General features: G+C 37.4%; 2 protein-coding genes and 1 long non-coding RNA gene across 7 annotated transcripts; 2 read left to right on the forward strand and 1 right to left on the reverse strand.

Moving 5' to 3' along the window:
• Positions 1-200: 200 nt before the first annotated feature.
• LOC110899504 lies at positions 201-4,050 on the reverse strand. Of its 3 annotated transcripts, none has more exons than XR_004876223.1 (10): positions 3,889-4,050; positions 3,708-3,793; positions 3,468-3,592; positions 3,335-3,395; positions 3,033-3,190; positions 2,897-2,961; positions 2,341-2,523; positions 1,640-1,994; positions 1,472-1,557; positions 201-795 (listed from the first exon to the last, which is right to left on the reverse strand). It is a non-coding gene; the product is annotated as an uncharacterized LOC110899504 (long non-coding RNA). The 3 variants fall into 3 exon arrangements; XR_004876222.1 differs by having other exon boundaries at positions 3,033-3,187; positions 3,671-3,793; XR_002570326.2 differs by having other exon boundaries at positions 3,671-3,793.
• Positions 4,051-4,756: 706 nt separating this feature from the next.
• On the forward strand, positions 4,757-10,536 carry LOC110899503 (ribosomal RNA small subunit methyltransferase). The gene is made up of 3 exons (XM_022146390.2): positions 4,757-4,880; positions 8,673-9,011; positions 9,720-10,536. The coding sequence occupies exons 2-3, from the start codon at positions 8,691-8,693 to the stop codon at positions 10,458-10,460; spliced, it is 1,062 nt and encodes a 353-aa protein (XP_022002082.1). The 5' UTR covers positions 4,757-4,880; positions 8,673-8,690; the 3' UTR covers positions 10,461-10,536.
• Positions 10,537-13,877: 3,341 nt separating this feature from the next.
• On the forward strand, positions 13,878-19,337 carry LOC110899502. 3 transcript variants are annotated; one of them, XR_002570324.2, is made up of 4 exons: positions 13,878-14,032; positions 15,302-16,202; positions 16,294-16,427; positions 18,941-18,955. XR_002570324.2 is itself a non-coding variant. In XM_022146389.2 (4 exons), the coding sequence occupies exon 4, from the start codon at positions 16,789-16,791 to the stop codon at positions 18,382-18,384; it is 1,596 nt and encodes a 531-aa protein (XP_022002081.1). In that variant the 5' UTR covers positions 13,878-14,032; positions 15,302-15,431; positions 15,528-16,202; positions 16,294-16,788; the 3' UTR covers positions 18,385-19,337. The 3 variants fall into 3 exon arrangements, 2 of the variants coding, with proteins under 2 accessions (XP_022002081.1, XP_022002080.1); XM_022146389.2 differs by having other exon boundaries at positions 15,302-15,431; positions 15,528-16,202; positions 16,294-19,337; XM_022146388.2 differs by adding an exon at positions 14,132-14,185 and having other exon boundaries at positions 13,879-14,032; positions 16,294-19,337.
• Positions 19,338-23,845: the final 4,508 nt, after the last annotated feature.

The raw sequence follows: 23,845 nt of genomic DNA on the forward strand, positions 1-23,845 counted from the left end.
ATTCAATGGTGAAGTGGGATTTGATGGCACTGAAACGATGTTAAAATGGGATGCGCCATATATGGTCAATTAACAGTAATTTATAAACATGATTTTAACTCTAAGATTTATTGAATAACTTAATTGTTTAGTTTAAAAAACAATATCAAACGAATTATAACATAGAATACAATTAAGTTTCTGAAAAAAAAAAGATAAAATAGGAAATGTAAGATAAATCATCAAGCACAAGTACGATTGGTGTTCATCACATGCAAGAGGATATGTTTAAAAAGGAGAAGTTTGACCGCCTAAGTATGTAGTTATGAAGTATAAAAACATGTTTTCAATTAAGTTTTGCTTGCATGTAATTTTTTGCTACACGCACTTGTAATGTACAGAAGCAAACGACTCCATCATCCGATGAAATATACACAAGCACTCAGATGCTTATTTTGAGTGCCCCTAGCCAGCAACTTAGCAACTTAGCAACTTAGATGTTGCTACACGTATTCTTCTTTTTGCCTCAAGTTCCAATCTTCTTGAATTTAAACAAGATGAAATTGGGAAGATTGACACAGATCTTTTGTCATCCCTATTTTTACTAAAGTTTGAAAAGAACTTAAAACTTTTAGCAGCGCCATATCTTCTTCTGATGCTTGTTATAATCGTATCACATGACTCATCTTCCTTGTAAACACCTCTTCTTCAGAGACCCTGTTGCCAAGTGTTTTTAAGGCGCTCCAACAACTCTCCATCTTTACTCTGTGATGCAGCTTTTGCAGCGTCTTAAGCCATGCCTATTCGTGCATACGCCTGTTCAACACAAATAAACTTTTCTTATTAGCCTGCCTATACACTTTTGTATAAACTATTTACTTGCATCAGCAAGTAAACACATGTATCTAAGCCTAAGCTGAATCTATGACAATTAGCCTTGAAGTTTAATGAAAGTCTACGACAACTATAAACTCAACCAATAGGAATATGTCACCTCCTTTGAACCCACTCCAACCCATTTGACCACTAAAAACCACAATTCATTTACATAGCTGGCCAGCTGCCTATAATCACTAATTGTTTAAAAAAAATTGGAACTAAAGCCATTGTTGGTAATCCCTTTTTACTACATTGCTAAAGGGCGAGCAAATAGAATATGATTTTGATGATCCCTTTTTACTATATGGATCGAAACGGGGTCGATTCGGGTCGGGTTTCGGGCCGACACGGGTTTCTACACGGGATGGGTTTCGGATCGCAGCGGGTTTTGGGCGGAGACGGGTTTTGTACCGTTTCGACGCGTTCCGTTTCAACATGAACCGTTTCGACGCGAACCGTTTCGACCCGTACTGTTTCGACCAGTACCGTTTCGACACGAACCGTTTCGACGCGTACCTTTTTAAATGACCGTCTAATGCGATTCACGCTGTTCACTATTTTATATTTAGCGGGTCTCTTTTAGTCAAACTTTACTTTGGAATTCATAACTTACCAGTCATATCAATGATTACACATTTTACAGATGTGCCATTATTAGCTGCTAACCACTCTTCCTCTTCTCTAATCCATCTCAATATCCTGCAAAAGAAACCGAAACTTCAACAGCCCGAGATGCATTTCCAACTTGTAACTTTTTGCATTAACGACTTGTATATCATACCTTTCTTGTAGATACATATTGGATCCATATATAAACTGGCCCACCGTGAACCGGCTCGTCTCTATGGTTGAAGTGATCACCCGTACCGTTTCGAATCGAACCGTTTCGACGCGGACCGTTTCGACCAGTACCGTTTCGAACCGAACAAAATTGACCCTCGATGTACAATCTGTTTAAAAAAACATTTTTAACCGTTCCGACCGGAACCCGTTTCGACCCGAACCAAAACAACCCCTTTTTAATTACCCCGTTTTGACCCGAATCTGTTTTGACTCATGACCCGACCCGACCCGTTTGCCAGGTCCACTTAAGATGTTCCAAGAGATATTGAATAGTCTGCATAACATGTGTTTTCCTGCAAGATGCCAGCAATAAATTAAATAATACATAAATTAAACTAAGTGAGAAGGTACACATTAACAATATTGTTCAAGTATGAGCCTTAAGATGTGGATCATGCTACTGACCTAATAATTTAAAAGAGGTTAACAGATTCAATACCAGGTTATTAAAATCAAAGTGCAAAAGTGTATAATGACACTACAATGTTAATCAAAAAAAAAAAAAATAGAAATGAGGATTGTCATTATAATAACACCTGTTAACCATATATGATAAAAATTAGGAAACTTTTGTATCCTATCTTCTACTGATTTACACATGATTTGAATTACAGAAATAAAATGTCATGATATTCCTACCTCTTGACCATGAAGTGGGAAAATCGTATGCATTATATGGTCACCGCCTATAATCAAGGTGTGTAGAAAGAAGCGAGTCAGAAACACCATTTGATAGATCAAACTCATTGTCGATATCACCAAATCCTTCCTCATTTTCATCAACATCAACTCTTGTAAATACACTATATGCTGCTCCTTCAGCTGGATGATATATCTCAACATTATGTCTAAAAAATACAAACTTTTACATAGTAGAGGGTAGAAACATGGGTAGGTCGAGTGAGTTCAGTACGGGTCAGAACTGTTCGTTTTTAATATGGGAGGCTGGGTTGCTCTGGGAGAAAATTCATCCATTTTATTTTTTATCATAATATGCAACAATATATTGCATGATTCCTTTCAACTCTCCATACTTTATGACTGGAAACATGAGCAATGTCAAAACATTCAATCAATGGGTAACCAGTGGGAGCGAAAACATTATTATTTTATTGTTTCATAGAAAAGTACCAGAATCGAAGCAAATCAAAATACATGATGAATTCAAAGTATCATAAAACATATTTTTATTTACCTTCAACGAAACCCTAGTCTCCTCCACCGGAGTTCATCAGAGGTGTCGAAACCATTGTCGGAAAGCTGTAACAACCAGTCAAAATCGTCATTACACAGATCAATCTAACAACCAATGGAAGTGGAGAAAGACTTACCGGACCATCGTCTTCGCCGGAACCCTTGGAATCTATCGATAATGTTTACGTGATTCTTAAGGACCACCATCGTCACCACCGTATGGAAAGTTCTAGCCGAATCATTACCTCCGTTTATAGCTTGCCCAATCCGTCTTCACCATCGGATTTCCTGCCTTCTGATTAACAAGTTGTGGTGAGAAAAGAATAAACTCAAGTGTTTTTAACCAGCAACACAGACTTTCCAAAGAATACAAGGTGCTAGCTGCAAGTACATAAGAGGACCAGTTATGATTGCCTCAACTAATATGTACATATATTACCTCCCTAAAAGGATTCAAAGTGTGAGTTCTTGTCAGACAACCTCCATGCTAATCTGCATCACTTCATTCCAAAAACCTTAACGTTAACACAATTACATATAAATTGCATACATTTAAATTTAAAATAGCATACCTGTTTACCGGGTCAAAATGATGGCGTGGAAGCTGATGTGTCAGATTGTCTTGTGTTAATCTCTTCACCAATATACAGCCGTTTGAGAAGCTATGGTCGGCAAATGATGACATCATAGTAGCAGCCTGAATTCAACAAGTTTTCTCTAGGTATCCTAAGATTGTCAAACCTGAAACACATGTAGACTCGAGATTAATACTAACCCTGGTCGTTGTCCACGTCTGTGTTGCCTTCCATAACGCTGGTCGTTGTCCACGTCTGTGTTGCCTTCCATAACGCTGGTCGTTGTCCACCGTCTGTGTTGCCTTCCATAGCGTTGTCCATGTCTGAAAATGACCACACAACCACAGGTCGGTGGTTATTTACCATTTAAACAAACGGAACTCGATTAGGGTTTGGAGGTTTATCTTAGCCGGAGTACCTTCAGATCTAATCTGGAAAAACTGATGCTCTTTTTCTTCTTCGGTTTAATGATGGAGAGAGAGAGAGAGCAGACCGAGATCCTGGTTATCATCTGAGAGTGGGTTTGAAATTCAAAATATGATTAGGGGTTTTTCTTGTCCCACCTAACTGTGCGTTTTTTAAGGGAAGGGCTTTATGACTTTTTCCTAATTTGATGTGCTTGAAATGCTTGCACATTAGCTTTAAAAGTTAATAAAAGTTGGCTTTAATTAATTGTTCATTTACGCATTTAAAGCGGGCTTGGGTAAAAAAAATGTTGGCTTTAATCAATTGTACATTTACGCATCGGCTATTTGTACTTTATGAACGCACGGCGAAACTAAAAAAAGAAAACTATCGAAACGTTTAAAAAATGTGCCGATCGTCATGGTACCTTCAGATTTTTTTAAAACATTACAGGTTGTAACATATCGCAGGAATACGTTAAAGAATTAAAGAGGGGGGAAGTGTAACTAATTACCCATAATTATGTTAAACGTAAAGGATTTAAATGTAAGAGATTGAGGGACTAAAAAATAATTATGGTTTAAAAGACCACTTTACCCTCATTTTAGGGGTTTATTTATAAATAAAGGGAGAAGAAGTTCTTAACTTTTGGAAATCCTTTCCTCCTGCATTATAATATAGTATAGATAATAACATAAGGAATAAAACGACCCAAACACAGCCTATTGAGTTTAATGTGTTTAGTGGCCCAACCCAAAACTGAGACAAGCTTGTTATCATGACTTTCATATTAGGTTCGTGTCATGTTTTACCGTCGTTTTATGGGTTTATTTCATACCATAAAACTATAAGGACTGAACTTGCATATTAAAAGAAGTTTTAGACCTTACAAATATATTCTCCAAAACCCTCTCTGTTACTTTCATACGATCCCACCGTTCGCCGCTCTCCTCCGTCGGCTACAACCGGTGACTGCACGAGTTTGATTACTTATATATTCTTACGGTAATTACATTTATCTTTAACTTTTTTCTTTTTTATTTAATTCTTAAGATCTCCGAATTATTATTTTCTGACCAAAATTATGTTAATATATCTGCTGTATTGTTTTTTGTTTTAATTTCTTTTGATATGCCTAATTTGATTTTTGCACTGTTTGTGTTAATAAGTATAATTGATTTTGTAAAGTTAGTGAATTTTACTCATTGAATTGAAGTCTACATGAACTAATAATTAAGTTTATCAGCTATAAGTGTTCTAATTGTTAGGGAATTGTGGTCTAAAAATTATAAGTTAGAATTTGATATGAGTTAAACAGAATTAGATAATTAGAATTAGCACAACTCCTGCAAAAAGTAGTTTTTTTTATGGGCGAAATGGATTTAAATAATCACAACTTTCTCAATTTGGCCGATAATACTCCGAACTGGTCCACTTTTGGCCGATAATCGTTCGCCGTTGATCAGAACGAGGGTACGAGTCGATTAATGTAAAAATTACCTCGAAACGATGCTTCAAACGACTTGATTTTTGTTAATTGGAAGTTTAAACACCTGAAGTGAAGCACTGTTTTTGTCGTTTGGGGGAGTATTTCGAGGTAAATTTTACATCAATCAACTCGTATCCTCGTTCTAATCAAAAGCCCTAAAACACCAGTTTGTAATTCAAAAAAAAACTTAACTCCGTTAAGCTATATTTAACGCAGACTATTATCGGCCAAAAGTGGACCAGTTCGGATTATTATCGGCCAATAACTGAGTTGCGATTATTATCGGCCAATAACTGAGTTGCGATTATTATCGGCCAAATTGAGAAAGCTGGGATTAATTAAATCCAATTTGCCTTTTTGATGTTATGATAATATGATATTTACCAGTTTGGGTGTTTGGAAAGTTCTGATTATTTAAGGATTTGCATATAATATGACTTATAATACCAAAACACAGTGCCAAACACCCCTAATTAAAACAATGCTTGTTAATTTTTGGCAAAGTTGACCCTGAGGCGCGCACCTCATGTATTTCAGACATCTTTGTGCAGCAGATTGTTGTACAGTATGCTTTTCAGGTTGTACATATATATAAACTCAATATTAAACCACATATAAAGCTTATTTGTGTATATGTGTCTAAAGATTGGGTAAATGATGCTAAAAACCTATAGGAAGTGTATAACTAATTATATTATTATTTGCGCCTCGGTCACAAAAAGCGGTGCAGTTTTGCGCTTGGCGCCTCGGTTCTAGACCTTGTCGTTTTTGTACGTTTCTCGTTTGTTAAAACCAACGTGAGAGCTGAAATTTGATTAAAACTAGGATGTATCCGCCGCGTTGCGGCGGGTGAAGTATGCTTCGTTATAATGATGACGATTCGTTTGGTTACACTATGTCCTTAATGAAAAATAACTTATACATATTTATGCTATCTTGTTTTGTTAGTTAACTCAGGCCAGACAAAAGAAAGGTTAACGGGTTGACACCGTTTAACCTTGCAAAGAGATGTTGTAGTAGATAGACGAAAGGATTCCTCTACTTTAGTACTTTATGATCAAAATAAATCCAAAATCCTAATGTTACACCATACAAACTTCAAAGAAAGTTTTGTCCTCCAAAATAATAGTAAAAAAGTTAAACAGATCTTGTCAGTGTATTTGGAATCTAAGATTGTTATGGAAATTAGTTACCTTAATTTTAGCAACCAAAAATACTTAAAATGAGAAAAAAAGAAAAATAATCTATATAATAGAAATTAAAAAGCTGAACCTATAACCAGCCAGGAATATAATACACATACACACACACAAAACCAGCCTTGCCGTCATTCTATTATACTCAACTGCAATATACATGCTAACAAAGTGCTGCCATTTTAATTGTACAAAATGAAAATAAAGATGACCAAATACTGAATCCGATCTTCTAAAAAATATATATATATTTATCCAGACAGCATCAACAAAACGTAAACAATATAGATCCTGATCAAGCTCTTACGTCCAAAACCCACAGCATAAGCGGAAATTCATATAGAACATACACCCAAATGACCGTCGAATCAATTCAAAACACACACAAATCCTAACTCCATGAAAGTCGTAACCGATTAAAGAGTTCCTTGAAGTATGCGTGTGGCCAGGTCAAATATCCAAATCTAACACATAACCTGAATCCATGAAAGTCGAAACCTAGGTCAGATATTTGATTTTACCTTCAGTCCTTGAACTTGAAAACACTCTAACTGAACACTGTACAACTTCAATTATTGAATCAATTAAATCAATTATTGTCATTGTGTTAGTAGTGGCACTTAGTGGTTTCACCAATGCAAGGTAGTTTCAAATTTCTTGTCTTCAACATAAGTTTTTATATCTAAAAAAAAGAACAACAAAATGTCTTTGGTTGTTTAAGGCACACAGAGGAAATATTTGCATCATGTGTCACCCTGTACTTGATCTAAAACCATGGTTATGTATTGTATGTTATCGGTGCATCTATGTTTTCTACTGTATTTCAAGTTTTATCTTTTTAAAAAATAACATATATATGTTAAAACAGACCATTCTATGCACATACATACGATGTGTACTGATGTTGGTGCATAAAAATTTCCAATCATATTTCAAGTTTAGACTATGGGGTATGGGGCGGGGGTTGGGACGTGGGTTGGAGAGAAACGCTCAAGTCACCACCCCGGGTGGGCTTGGGTTTGGGCGTGGCCCCTTGGGCGGGAGTTTAAGGCCGGGCGTGTGGCATGCTAGCGATCCTATGTGGCCGGCTCTTATTGGCTTGTTGGCTAGGGCATAGCGGGCCATGTTTTAATTTTAGATTTTTTTTTTATTTTAATACACCTGGCCAAGCCACGCCGGGCTAGCCACGCCCCACCATACCCCACGGACACGTCACTCACCAGCGGGGGGCTCGAACTCCACGTGTCAGCCCATGCCCCAAACCCCCGCCCCACCATACCCCACGGTCTTATCTCTTCATATAATAGACATACACAAACAGAAACACATACATACATATGCCTATATCACTATATGCACACACACATATACACAATCAATATTTCTAGCTTTCGAGTCAACTGTCCATCAAGTCAACCCATTCTGCAATACATACCTAATTATCGAAAACTACAGCTAAAAGAATGTGAAGACTAAATTCTATCTAGTATGAAAACAAAAGCAAAAATCAACTGTTAACAATAACAAAATAGAAATCAACAAACACATAAACAAATTAAAACCACCACAATCAGAACCAACAAAAAAACCCTAGAAATCAAACCCCTAAACGCCCAAATTAAAACCAAAAACCTAACCGATTGACTGCATTCGGTGGTCAAAGCAGCATCAGAATATAACAATACGATAAACATTGACCCACCGACAGATAATAAAAGTATAAAACCAGAAGAATTCATGAAAGAAATAGGGCTCAAAGATGATCGTACCTGAATAAAACGGAATCAGTAAAGCAAAATCACGAATTGGAAGCCTCGTTAAACGGAGTGAATTTGTGATTGTGTAAATTATTTGGAATTGGAGGAATATGAGAGAGTTTTAGAGAGAGAGAGAGAAAAGAGGAGTTGGCGCCGTAGAGAGAGAAACACGTTTTGGGTTTAGGGGAAATATGCCGGTCCACTCTCTCTCTCAACATCCTATGTGAGTAAGTGAAAAAGCAGAAGGTAACAGAAACCTCAAACCAACTGTGGTCAAAAATGAAAGACCACAAACTTCCCTAGCGCAATAGCATGTTATAATTTGATATATATAATAATATGCTGACATCACCAGGAAAGAATATTTAAAATCATGGCGGGAGGGAAAATAAGGAAAGAGAAACCATCGCGTGGAGGAGCTGCTGGCTCTTCAAATCACTATCAAGGAGGCATACAGTTTCACAAATCGAAGGGTCAACATATCCTGAAGAACCCTTTACTTGTTGACTCGATCATCCAGAAAGCTGGAATCAATAGTACAGACGTGATTCTTGAAATAGGTCCCGGTACGGGTAATCTTACGAAGAAGCTTCTAGAAGCTGGAAAGTCTGTTGTTGCAGTTGAGCTTGACCCGCGTATGGTTCTTGAGTTGCAGCGTCGGTTTCAAGGCACTCCACACTCCAATCGACTCAAGGTAAGTATTTGTTTTAAGTTTTAGATTTTTTGTATGAGTCTAAATGGTGCATTACATGCATGTTAGTAGGGCTGCAAACGAACCAAACGAACAAGACCTTGTTTGTGTTACTTTCTTAAGAAATATATGTGTTCACGAACTGTTCATGAACACTTACCGAACTAGATTTTATGTTCGTGTTTGTTTGTTAAGGAAATGAACTTGTTTGTGTTTGTTTGTTAATTTTAGGCAACCGACGAAAACGAACGTTGATGAACACAAATGAGCACAAACTCATGTTCATGAACACAAATGGAAACAAATAAACACAAACAAGCGTTCATGAATAGAATATATAATACACCGACACTTATTAAGTATTTTATTTGTTGGGATTTTGAAGTATTTAAATAAAAGATAAAAACTAAAAACACTAATGAACTATTGAACACAGACGAACACGTTACCGAACAACATTCACGACCATAAACGAACAAACGCAACATCTGTTCATGTTTGTTCGTTTAACTAAACGAATGAAATTTCTTGTTCGTGTTCGTTTGTTTAATAAACGAACGAACACAAATGAACTTCCCGCCGAACGCTTGACGAATTATTCGCTGAACGTTTGGTTCGTTTACAGCGCTACGTGTTAGTAATCTTTAGTTGCATTACTGATTATTGAATGTAGGACACTTGACTTGTGTTTGTATTTGACACAATTTATAGGTTATTCAAGGAGACGTACTCAAATGTGATCTTCCATACTTCGACATATGCGTAGCCAACATTCCATACCAAATATCATCTCCTCTTACTTTCAAACTATTAAATCACCGTCCCGTATTTAGATGTGCCGTAATAATGTTCCAAAGGGAATTCGCAATGAGACTAGTGGCCCAACCCGGTGACACGCTCTACTGCCGCCTTTCAGTAAACACCCAACTTCTGGCCCGCGTTTCCCACTTACTAAAAGTCGGAAAAAACAATTTCAGACCCCCGCCAAAGGTTGATTCATCCGTAGTCAGAATCGAGCCAAGAAAACCTGCTCCATCGGTCAACTTTAAAGAATGGGACGGTTTAGTCAGAATATGTTTCACTAGAAAGAACAAAACCATAGGGGCAATCTTTAAGCAAAAACGCGTGCTTTCAATATTGGAGAAAAACTATAAAACGCTACAAGCGTTACAGACTTCTCAGGGAAACGGTAACCAAGTGGTAACCGATGCATCGGTTCTTGGAGATGCCGGTGAGCTGACAATGGAAACGGATGAAAATGATGACGGTGATGATGACGACGATGATATGGAAATGGATGATGGTGAGGCAAATGGGTCGGATTTTAAAGAGAAAGTTTTGGGTGTGTTGAGACAAGGAAAATACGAAGAGAAGAGATCGTCGAAGCTTGCGCAAGCTGATTTTATGCATTTGCTATCGTTGTTTAACCAAGCGGGTATACATTTTTCTTGATTGATTTGCAAATTTTCATGATATATGTATTTGTTTTTAGCTATAATTTTATATATCCATGGTACCTATTTTTTCATGGTATATAGTTTTTGTTAACTTTATAGTAGTTTGAAACAATTTTTAAAAAACGGAAACGAGTTTTGAGGCATTTTCCCTTCGCCTTACGAGGCGTAAGCCTCGAGGCAAACCGAGGGCCCGAAGCGGAATTAAAAAATAAATATAAAAATTATACATCTAAAAAAAATAAAATACTAAACATAAAACATAAAACATACAACTTTCCTAATGTAAATAAAGCTGTGAGAATAGTTTTGGGTTAAATATGAAAAAGTTTAATGTTTAAGGGTCCTAATGTAAGTGCTTGTAAATGGAATGAATAAAGGGGCCGTCATTTTTTCAGTAACCCTAAAAGAGTTACGCCTCCATCCTGAAACCCTAATTTTTCTTGGTCACTCATCTCATCGCTACAAGCCAAGTACGTCTCCATCTACCTCTATATTTCATCTCGATTCTTTCATAATCGACTCCGTTTTCTTCGGTAATCCTAAAAAACCCTAATTTCTCCCGCCTAAAAGGTATATACGCCTCTTAGTTACAGTTCCACCTCGACACGAAACGTCCGCCTCACAACACTGAGGCGTACGTATGAAAACAAGCAGTGAGGCGCCGCCTCTTATTCGATTTCTTGCCGTTTCGCCTTGAGGCGCGCCTCAAACAGATGTTTGACATCATCCCCTTACATGTTCATGAAAATGAGTTTTTGTTAACTTGGAGATGTTAGATAACTTTCATTTTCATCATTACCACCCACTATGGAGTCAATGATAACGCTTTTTTTTAACGGCAAATTTGGATTACTAACGGACCACTGGAGTATCATCGTGCCCCCAGCGGAACCACCCGATCATATCCATCTCCACTAGGCAATAATGCCTATACACCAATTCAGGAGGAAACCCAATAAATCTGGAAAAACCTCCTTGTGGGAATCGAACCCAGTACCTCATGATCCCTAAGCCTTATCCCACCACTAGTCTATAATGCCATGGACTCAATGATAACGTCTGATCTTTACTTGACAATGATGATTTAGGATCGACTTTTTGTTCCAGATTTGTGATTTTAGGGCTGTGAACATTTTCTAACATGGTGAAAAAGAATATTGATTGCTATAATACTAGTTAGGAAACATGCTCGTGTTACATCACGGGGTTTTGGTCGGTATCTGTTTGGTTTGGTACGACACTCACTGACACTTAGTATAGCAACTTATGTCCAAACGGATATTAACACATGTTTTATGTTGATTGATAAGCATAAAAGATATTTACACTGGATGGTATTGTTGTAGCTCATTTGATGCAGGAGCATCAATGTTATCTTTTATTTATTTGAATTTTGAATTTCCTATTTTTATGTGATTTAGTTTCCTAATATTTTTATGAGTGAGAGTTATAAATTAGGGTTTAGAGTTTTTTATTGAGTTTTAGTGATAAGAACTTTGTTCTTGAACCTTTGGTTCGTTTTATCGTCTTTGATTAATCATTAAGCTTTTGAGCCATTTGATTGCGTGAGAAACTGCATCATCATTAGGTTAGGCGCACCACCATATATGAATTGACACATCTTTACAATCATAGATGCAATACGGTTATAATCAAAAGTGCACGTGATCATGTAAAAACGTTAGTTTAGATCATGTAAAACCATTAGTTAAAAAAATGCATTCATATCAAATCAAAGAGTATAAAATTCTGGATTTAGTGGTACAATTTTACTAAAATGTAATTAAAGTATATTAAATATATCTGATGAAAAACTTGATTAAGACTGTGTTTGGTTCAAATTTAAAAGAACTCTTCACTACTTATTTTATGTCAACTCTTTACTACTTAATTTATGTCCTATTTTACACTTGCAAGATATTTAGTTTTCCATTAATTATATTTTATGCCCCCCTAACCATTTGTACCCTCTATTTTTATTAAGTCGACACATTTTCTTTCTACACGTATACAGAAATCTAATGTTTACAAAAAAACCATTCAAATTACACCTGTTTTGTACACTTTTTTTTTGAACGGTAAATTTAGGTTTGGTACACTTTATACAGAAAACTAGTACAACATATACAGAAAACTATCATTTACAAAAAAAAAAAAAAAAAAAAAAAAAAAAAAAAAAAAAAAAAAAAACATTCCAATTACGTGATTTCGTCTATCGATCTATTAACAGAGCTGCCTCATCCTCCTTCCTTGGTATGTGACCTCTTCCTCCTTTGATTATTTGATATGTTTAAGTAGTTTCGCTTTAATTCTGGTTATTACCTATCAAGTAATTTCACTATGTATCAAAGCTTTGTAGCTCGATCAAGAACATACTAAGGGTCAAAAACTTTTGAGTCTCAAGTATTATCAACCAACTCGAATATTTACAGTTTAGATTACGAAAATAACCTTTGACCAAACAACTTTACAAAAATAAACATCGTTTGCGTCTGGGGAGATGCAAACACGGAAATAAATGCAAGTTTTGTGTTTGGGTCCAAAGTTTGCGTTTAAGACTCAAACTTTACGTCAGAGAATATGGCATGGGTTGTCGTGCCTACTTTTTTTACTTTTCCACCACGATTTTTAATCAAAAAATAATTTTTTTTCATATGATAATTTTTTTTATGAAAAATACATCAAATTAAAGATAATAAACTTTTTTTTTTAAATATGGACATATAAAAAGTTATGGTCGTTTAAAAATCGTGGTTAAAAAAAAAGTCTAAGGATAATGACACGTTCACTAGGATTTATGAGGCAACCATAGACGCAATTTTTAAAGATTGAGGCAGCCAGACGCGAAACATATTTATTTTTGTAATTTTGACCAGTAAAATGTCCATTTTCATGATTTTCCCTTTCTTTAACTTGTTTTATAATTTTTTAATGTATTTGAATCTCTAATTAAATGAATATTGTTAAAATTTGAATATATGGAAATAATAAAATATTTTACCTTGTTAAAATTTGAATATTTGGAAATAATAAAATATTTTACCATATACAAGACTATCCCCATTGACGATCTTTATGTAGGTTGGTTGTCACTTGTTAAAATATTATTTGTTGTACTAAAATTTAAAAAGGGAAAAAGAAAAGAAAACCAACGACAAGGTTGTTGGAGCAACGTAGGTCATGACCCAAAACTTAAATACACGGTATTTCTTAAAATAATTTTGTCAACATCCCGATATAAATTTTATTAAAAACAGATTTGGTTAAAAAACATTTTTAATATAAAATAAATATTTATTTATAAAAGTTAGTTTAGGTAATGTTTTATAAACCAGTTTAAACCGGCCGGTTATACCGGTTGAACCGTCTAGTACACCTGGTTTAACCGTACGATACATTCGGCCGGATTTTAAAACATTGGGTTCAGGTTGGGTTATTGGGTTGTGTAGGGGAAGAAAGAGAAAATTAGGGCTCCGTCTTTACCGCACCAACATTCTTCATTTTCACACCCCGTTGATTTCGATCAACATCGTTCATCTTCGCAGCCCGTTAATTTCGATTTCGAAGGTAACTATTACGTTTTTTTTTTTTATGGATTTGATTCCAGAATTTACAAAACCAGACGTATGTCTAAAATTAATTGTTTCTAAACCGCATTTGTTTTAGGGTTTTAAATATTTTCATTTTCTGCTGTTAGTAATCAGTTTTACTATCGATTAAGTAAGTCATCATTTATATTCCATGCATTTGTAAAAGAATGCTTATTATGTTTAGATTTACAGTTTTGATTCTTTAATTTTGTTTTGGTTATTTGAACACTCGTTATTGGCTTGGTTAAAAGCTCGAACTAGCCGTTCAAATTTGCCGTTCAAAAAAAAAAAAAAAAAAAAAAAAAAAGCTCGAACTAGCCGAGCTTTAACGAGCCTGAGCTCGAGCCTGAAATAGAGCCTAAACGAGCCCAAACAAAAAATTATTTATTTTATGTATAATAAATATAAGAATATTGATGATAACATTGGTGAGCCGAGCTCGTTTAAGCGATACTAAAGCAAGCCCGACCTGAGTTTTTAGCTCGTCTGAGGTTGTTCTTAAAATAGCTCGAGCTCGCTCGAGCTCAAATAAGTAGGCTCGAGCCGAGCCGAGCTCGAGCTTCATAAAAACATGACGAGCCGAGCTCGAGCCCAGTCAAGCTCGGGCTCGGCCCGGTTCGTTTACACCCTTAGTCATTAGGGCTGCAAACGAACATAAAATTATGCTAAGGCTGGAAGTTCGTTTGTGTTTGTTCGTTTAACAAATGAACACGAATAAGGAATTTCGTTCGTTTAGTTAAATGAATGGACATGAACAGAGTATGCGTATGCGTTCGATCATTTGTGCTCGTGAACGCTCGGTAATGTGTTTGTTTATGTTCGATAGTTCATTAGTGTTTTTATTTTTTGTGTTTTATTTAAATACTTCAAAATTCTGACAAACTTAATATTTAATAAGTGTCAGGGTATTATATATTATGTTTATGAATGCTTGTTTGTATTCGTTTGTTTCCATTAGTGTTCATGAATATTAGTTTGTGTTTATCAACGTTCGTTGCCTAAAATTAACAAACAAACACAAACACGTTCATTTTCTTAACGAACGACCACGAACATAAAATCTGGTTCGGTTAGTGTTCATGAACCGTTGGTGAACACGTATATTTCTTAACAAACGAACACGGGCAAGGTTTTGTCCGTGTTCGTGTTTGTTCGGTTCGTTTACAGCCCTAGTGTCATTTTTCATTTTATAATTTCTTTTGTTGATAAAGCATTTCTATATGCTTATGAGTTTTTGTTTATTTAGGACAATGGAATCACCTGTGGAAATTGAAATGCTGCTTTATACCGGAGGCTCATGGAAGGTAGACCATACACCGGGGGATGCGGTGTACACCGAGTACAAGGGGGACACTATAGGGACACATCTTTTGAAGGTGCCTTTGAATTTTACATGTTCCATGTTGCATGATCATGTGAGAAGGACAGCTGGTTCATCCCCCTTTAACCTTAGTTACAAACGTCCCATGCAGGCGGATGATCCTGACATTACATTTATGAACATCACCATCGAAAAGGACGAGGACTTGGAGTACCACTTTAGGGATCATGTGAGGATGCAAATAGATGAGGGTAAACCTGTTGAATTGTATCATACGGTTCGTGACTGAGTTGGGAGTTTAGGGCACTTCTGTTGGTAGCTAGAATAACTAGTCTTATGATTCGTGTCTAGGCTAGGTTTCATTATCAGTATATCCTAGTATTTGGTGACTTGCCCCCTTTCGAATCGGGCCTCTATCCAAAAATCTCGGTTTTTATAATATTTCGTCTACTTTTCTTTTTAAATTTAATTACAATTATGTTATGGAATGTGAATGTGTTTTCGTAGTCAGATTCCCATGGTTTTGTTATGAAATTTGTGTGAAATCAGTTGGATATGAAGTGATTGGGGACTTGTGATTCTAAAATCTAACATTGGCAATGGTGACATTTAGAGATTTTTGTAATTATCCGACCCACTTGCAATTTTCATAGGAAAACAGTCTGTTATGAAATTAACTGATTTCAAACCGACGGGTGAAAAGGAAGCCAATAATTCAAGAAAAAATGTCCAACTTCAAGAGATAAACAGGCGTCAACGCATTAATCTTCCAGGACTCGGAGGCTTCTTATAACAGTTTCGTGGAAAATGTCGGAGGGATTTGAAGGTCAGTTAATAGTTCTGCTTTAATCACTTGATTATCTGATCTCTAATCTGGAAAAAAAACTGAAATTTTTATTCCATATGATGTACTCAAGGTTAAAGCAACCAACATAAACCGAGGGATCAAACAGGGAGATGTTGAAACTAAAGGATGAAAAATTCAGTTTATAGAAGCCAGTGAGGAAAAATCCTATGTGAAATGATGATCCACCAACCCCCTTCTATTGAGGTAAGAGCAGTCTAGTATGTATGTATGTATGATAATTGTTGGAAATACATATGTTCCTATGTTAGTTAAACTTTAGTTATGTGATAATTACTCGAATGATATGTATATGTATATGATATGCAAACCGATAACTAGTATATTAGGGTAGTATGATAAGCGGTTTAAAGGATAAGCGGGTGTGTATATTTAAACTGCATTATAAGGCAGTTACCCGCCAAATTCTAACCGCCAAAAAATGTAACATATAAGTATGAACTGCCGGCAAATGTTTTAATCACCAAGACATTTTCCCTCCAAACAGAAAGTGTCCATTTTACATTCATTTCTTTCAATCTATTCATATTGCATCCGTGTGTTCATCATGCCTGCATATCATGTTATGTTTTCCGCTGCAAGTAGTAATACACATGCAGACAATGGTGATGAATCGGCTGTCCAACATAGTGGTATCAGAGCCACGTCAAGATCCGATGCAGAAATTAAACCAACAGCCACAACGATGCCATGTCAACACTGCTGTGATGAAAAGAATGAAAGAAAACGAAGATCCCGACGAGAACGTTTATGTTATTACTGTCACTTGCCCGGTCATCAAATCTACACATGTAAAGCCAAGGAAAACGATGAAGAATTACAACTAATTCGGCAAGCGATCAATGCCGGAATCAGAACCCAGAACGAAGATGTACACTGTCATGATGAAATGATAGTCACAGGGACAGACGGTGGACAATGGAAGGATATCTGGTATGTTAATTCAACTTTTCATCATCATTACGTGGGCAATATTGATGTTTTCAAAAGGGTCAAGCATATCATGGGTGTCGAAACGAAATCCGGTATGAATAATTTTTTATTCATACGCGGAGTAGGGATTGTTGAGATGAAAACAGGAAATGATACGCTGAGAATTCCTAGTGTATTTTACTCACCGGATATTGATCGAAATGTTCTAAGTCTTGAACAGTTAACCCTCCAAGGTTTCACGGTCAGAAAATCCGGTGACTCATGTAAAATATTTCCTATGTTTTCATCTCCGGTGGTGAACTCTATAAATGATACAACTGGGCTCTCAAAAGAACAGGAACTGGGGTTAAAAGAGAAAGAAAGACTGCATAATATGTGCGGAATTGATGATGAATTCAAGAGTGACTATCTGAATTCATATTTTGAATCGCTGAATGTGTCGGAGAAGGAAGGAGAAGACTGGAATTTAATGATCTTAAATTCGTTAGAATTTCATAATTTCGAGGACTGCAAGGCCCTAATGGATATGCTTGATGATCGTGAATACGTATTCAAGTACAAAGTCATTTTACAAAAGAAATTCGAAGACTTGGTTCGGTGGTTTCTGTATGATTATATGGGAATCACTTCAAGGCCTATTCCTCCTTTCACCACTGATCAAAAGAAAATAGATCTACTAAGTCTATACATTCTGGTGGCAAATGATGGTGGGTATCGAGAAGTTACGACTGAGAATACATGGCCAATTATAGCAAAGGATTTAGGTCTCGGATATGCAGATGGAGATTACATAAGAATAGTGTATGCTATGTATCTTGATGTCTTAGAATATTACTATAAATTCAAGACAGTTCAAAACAAGGTGCACGTGAAGGAAATGATCAATGAAGACGCTGGCTTGCTTAAAAACTGTGATAGGAAGTCCGGAAGTGCAGACATGGTTCAAGAAAGTGCTGCAGGAATCAATCAACATGATGAAGGCTCGTCACAAGAAAGCCACAGGAAGATCAGAAGTGCAGGTGATACTCGAGAAGGTGCTGAAATGAACAGTCAATCCATGCATTATGCATTGTTTGCTGAAGACGGATGGGCAGACAACTGGAGTGCTCGCAAGAGGAGGAAAAGATTTAATTTTACTCACATAAAGAAGGCAATGGAAGAGGCAAACCGAAGTGTAATGCAGAAGGGTTCCAACATAACCAAAGTTTAAGGGGGTTGTGTTGGAAATACATATGTTCCTATGTTAGTTAAACTTTAGTTATGTGATAATTACTCGAATGATATGTATATGTATATGATATGCAAACCGATAACTAGTATATTAGGGTAGTATGATAAGCGGTTTAAAGGATAAGCGGGTGTGTATATTTAAACTGCATTATAAGGCAGTTACCCGCCAAATTCTAACCGCCAAAATATGTAACATATAAGTATGAACTGCCGGCAAATGTTTTAATCACCAAGACATTTTCCCTCCAAACAGAAAGTGTCCATTTTACATTCATTTCTTTCAATCTATTCATATTGCATCCGTGTGTTCATCATGCCTGCATATCATGTTATGTTTTCCGCTGCAAGTAGTAATACACATGCAGACAATGGTGATGAATCGGCTGTCCAACAATAATGTGGAAACATGCTTTTATCGGTTATGGTTATGGTTTTGGAAATTCAATAACCGAACAGAACCGCCATTTGCACACCCCTAATTCTTGTTGCTTCTTTACTTTATGCTGAATAATGTTTATTATTGAAATACTATCCAGAAAGGTTTTGCTTGATGAAGGTTCAAGAGAAATTGTTGAACTAGAACAAGCTGTTACCTGGAGGTTCATCATCTCTAATGTGTTAAATGACTAACTTAGAAAAGGGTTTTGCTAACCAAATTTCCTAGGGCTGCAAGAGAGCCGAGCTCAAGCCGGCACTAGAACATTAGGCTAAGCTCAAAATCGGCTTGATGATTCTTCAAGATTTGACTCGAGAGGAGGATTGGACACGGGCTTGAGCTTGGCTTGGCTTGGCTTGGCTTGAAAAGGTAGAAAATATGTATAAAAGTAATTTTAATAGCCAAATTCATATCAAATATGTATGCATGCCTCGATTTTGGCTTGAACAATTTTCAGTTTTAGATTATATCATTTTGTAGACAATAGTTTGTGGAGATCTGGCCCCTTTGGTTAAACGGAGTGAATTTGTTTGGTTTAGCCCATGTATGTATTATGCTGGCGGGCCTTTACTTACTTAAGAGTCAAGATAGATTGCTAAGTTGAGGTTATCAAGGGGAATTGAGGTTGTGGAAGGTGTCCTTATAGTCAGTCGTTCACATTTATTTTTTGAGTGTGAGTATGCTAGAGCTGTTCGGAAAGGCTTTGGCTAATTTTACTAATGCCCCGGGGGGTTCATGGCCTGATTACGTTGAGCAAATTAAGGTGTCAACATCTATATGGCTGTGTATTTCATATGGCAGGAGCGTAATAATAGGTATGGAAAGACCGGTGCAGGTTGTTTGTAATAAGATTAATTAAATGAGCAGAATATATGAAGAGCTGGGCAGAATTATAAAGGTAAATGCTGCTGAGTTTTTGAATAATTTCATATGGCAGGAGCGTAATAATGTTTGCAGGGAGGGTGCTGTCATCTTTAAGGAATAAATAAATAGAGTAAATTACTTTTTGAGTCCTTGTGTTTTAGTGGTTTTAACCATTTGAGTCCAAAATCAAAATGTTTAACACCCTGAGTCCCTAGACGCTTTTTTATAACCATTTGAGTCCAAATTTTAACCTTTTGAGTCCAATTTTTTTTAACAAAATTGGACTCGAACCGTTATAAAATGAACAAAATTGGACTCAAAACGTTATAAAATAAATGGCTAGGGACTCAAAAAGTAATTTACTCAAATAAATAATATGGTTTTTCTGTAGTTGCTTGAACCCAGAACTTATTATTTGTTTTTGTCTGGCATATATAAGATGGGTGAGTTTTTTTAGCTTGATTTGTTGGTTATACACCATCTAAACTTCATTTCTTATTTAAAAAAACGATATAGCTATTTGTGCTAGTATTTTACGGTAACTGTCCATTTTTTATACAGATTTGAACAAGGCAAAACAAGTTTGGTAATTAACCACTTACAAAATAAGTTAAATCCAAGATATTCAGACTCTCAAATTAGTTATTGAGTCAACTTGACCTCAGTCGAATCCAGGATTTTATTCTAATGGGTTTCTTTTAATAAATTCTCTTTAATTCTCACTATCTTTTTTAAAGCTTTCATGATTTTTTTTTTTTTTTTACTTTTTATTAGTTTTATGTAAGTTCCACCTTGGTAGCAAGTAGCGGAATTGTCTATCCTTCAACTAAAAAATAAGCAAATTGTCGCTCGCAAGAATCGTTGAAACATGTTCCACCAAATCAGCTCGAAGGTTCTGATGTATATCCCTTGACTTTATTAAAAATTCATTTGCCGCTTTATCTTCGTCTGTTACGTTACCTGGTTGGGGGTCATCGTCATCATAGTAGGTAACGACCGCTCTACCTTCATCCTCCAAAATCATCTTGTGAAGAATGATACATGTGTACATCACGTTTCCAATTTGATCCTTGTCCCATAGTCGACAAGGCATTGCCAATATTCGCCACCTTTTCTTCAAAACACCGAATGCTCCCTCGATGTCTTTACGTGCAGCCATCTGGACCCTGTTAAACTTTAATCTCTTTGGATCTGAGGTACCGTGTCTTGTGAACGATTTTACGAAAACCCCCACACTGGGTAAATCCCATCAACTAGGTAGTACCCGTACACGTACTCAACCCCGTTTATAAAGAAAGTTCCTTTGAGTCCTATACCATTTACCCGATCATTGAAAAGAGGCGAGTGGTTTATGATGGTAATATCATTATGTGAACCTGACATACCGAAGAACGCATGCCATATCCAAAGATCTTGTGATGCAACCGCTTCAAGCATGATGGCTGGCACCCCGTGAAATCCACTAGTGTGAGCGCCTTGCCATTAGGTAGGACAAAGTTCCCAAGGCCATTTCATACAATCTAAACTACCTAGCATCCCGGGTAGCCCATGATGATCTGCGTGATGTTCCAATATTTGTTGCATTTCACTGAAGGAGGGCTTTCTCAAATATCTTTTCCTATAAAGTTCTAGAATACACGAACAAAAGTTGTGAAGAGTTTCTCTAGCTACACGTGCAGACATTTTTCAATAGTCATCCATAATGTCCGAACTATTGCCGTACACTAACTGCCTAAGTGCGGCCGTGACCTTTTGCCACGTACTAAATCCTAATTGTCCGGTGACATCGGGTTTTTGTTGGAAACAAACTTATTTCTCCTCAAGATCTCTAGATATTCTTAAAAATAAGTTTCTACTCATACGAAAACGACGCCTAAACATTTTTTCATCATACTTAGGTCCGCTGAGAAGTAATCGTTTACCAACAAATCGTTAGCGGTGTGCCGTTCACGAGCGATGTACCTTCTCCTCCGTTTAGGTTGTTGAGTCTCTTCCTCATCGTCTTCGTCTTCCACGATAGCTTTCACCACCGCCACGATCGATTGTAGAAATATTTCCGCACCATCGTCAGATGATGATGACGATTCACTATAACTTAAAGAACTCATGGCAATATTGTGTTTTATGTGTTTGATATTGTGTGAGAAAAATGTTAAATGTGGTAAGTATTTATAAAGGAAATTTTTTTTTAAAAAAAGTAGCCCCCAACGGCTACTTTTAATGGGCCAATCACAATCCGCCAACTCACCTTACTCCCCCGCCCCACGCCCGGCTTGAAAGCCAAGCCCCAAGGGGCCACGCCCCAACCCAAGCCCACCCGGGGTGGTGGCTTGGGCGTTTTACCTCAACCCACGCCCCAACCCAAGCCCCATACCCCACGGCCTTAGCTAACTAAAACCACCCTTACTCCTGAGATTTTGGGTGTTCTTTTTTGGACGAAAACGCCGGAGCACGCCCCCCAAGCGGCCCCCGTGGGCCTTTTTTTTGCAAAATTCATATGAAGCGTTGTATATTACACGCCAGACGAAACTTGAATGGGCCAATCACATGTTTCCATGCTCCATTTGTTCAATAACATTTTTTATGGTTTTTTTTATTTAATTCTATTACACCACAATGCCCACATCCCCACTACACCTATTTTAGAAAACGCCCCATAATGCCTCATTGCTGACTGGGTTGCCACATAACGCAAAACGCCCAAGGGTAGGGGCATTACCACTACACATCGACGCCTCTTGCAAGGCAGTGGTATCCGAGATATAAATTAAAGATTTAGGATGAATAATTTTAGGCCAGGTCTATTCGCACACGGCTGTTGTCTTTTTGCACATCTAAAGCGCCTCGCTATGGCCAAAGCGGGGCGCTTTGGCTTTGGTCAACAGACAAGGACTGACAGCTAAAGCGCCCCGCTTTGGCCATAGCGAGGCGCTTTGGATGTGCAAAAAGACAACAGCCTTGGTTGGGGTTGATTTGGGTTGATGTGGGTTAGTTTGGTAGGGATTTTTGGTTGAATTAGTATGGTAGTGATTTTTTGAGGAAAAAAATTTTATGTGAGAGTTGCCGTTGTGAATGGGAATTTGTTTTTGAATGATTGAATGTTGCCTTTTTGAATTAAAACGTTGTTTATTTTATTAAATTAACGTTTTATAATTACATCATTACGTCATTATTTTTATAGAAGGTGTATAATATAAGTTCTTAATGTTGTTTATTTTGTTAAATTAAAACGAACACGTTAAATAAAATGTACAGAAAGCCATAAGAATTAAACGTAAACAATCCAGAACCAACGTGATGTAAATAGAAGATTAACTACAATATATATATATATATATCAGTTTGTACATACAATACACAACAAAAAGGTACAACTAAGTACATAATACATAACAAAACACTAAACAAACAAAGTAATGTACTAATCCTCGTGCGGTGGGGACGGTGGGAGGGGAAGTGGAGGCAACGCGGCGAGCTCTCGTAGATCAACGAGCGTCTGGACGATCCAGTCAATGCGTGCGCCCTGACGTCTGAGGCGTCGGTCGAAGTCCCGAGCCACCTCACGCGCTGCCGGAGGCAGGTCAGCGTAAACGTGCTGCGGGTGCTGTGGCGGCTCAGGAGCTGGCTGAACTGGTGGTACCGGGACCTCCTCGACCCGCTCCTCCTGCACCGGATCATCCTGAGCCTGAGCCTCAGGCTGAGGCTCAGGCTGAGCCTCAGGCTCATCGATGCCCAGAGCCTGTAGCTGAGCCCGCCGAGCGGCCCGCTGAACATCAGGAGGGGCTAACATCCCAGGCCTCACCTCAATAACAACCGGGATGACCTCCGGCAACACCTCTGGCTGCCAAATCAGTCCGTCAGCACCCCTGAACCTCAGACCGACATCAAAGGTACGGGTGATCTGCATAGCGGCTACTGACGCGCGGCCCAACCTGGATGATGGGACCGGATCGGACAGCAGCGGATCATGCTCGGGCACGATCCCTAGCGATCGTGCAATGGCGGTGATAAATGAGCCAGTGTGAAGAAACCCGCGGAGCTGCCGGTGGTATGCAGTAGAAAAGTACTCTGCCAGGCTGGCTGCTAGATCGCAGGGCTGGCGGCGTAGTAGGCAGTATAGAAAGAAAAGGTCACTGAGGTT

This window comes from Helianthus annuus, chromosome 13 (assembly GCF_002127325.2).
Source record: "Helianthus annuus cultivar XRQ/B chromosome 13, HanXRQr2.0-SUNRISE, whole genome shotgun sequence".
NCBI classification, from domain to species: domain Eukaryota; kingdom Viridiplantae; phylum Streptophyta; class Magnoliopsida; order Asterales; family Asteraceae; genus Helianthus; species Helianthus annuus.

Excerpts from the sequence above, each read along its gene's own strand:
- LOC110899503 (XM_022146390.2), top strand. The coding sequence starts at position 8,691 with ATGGCGGGAGGGAAAATAAGGAAAGAGAAACCATCGCGTGGAGGAGCT. Across the intron at positions 9,012-9,719 it reads CACACTCCAATCGACTCAAG|GTTATTCAAGGAGACGTACT; the intron begins GTAAGTATTTGT and ends CACAATTTATAG.
- LOC110899502 (XM_022146389.2), top strand. The coding sequence starts at position 16,789 with ATGCCTGCATATCATGTTATGTTTTCCGCTGCAAGTAGTAATACACAT.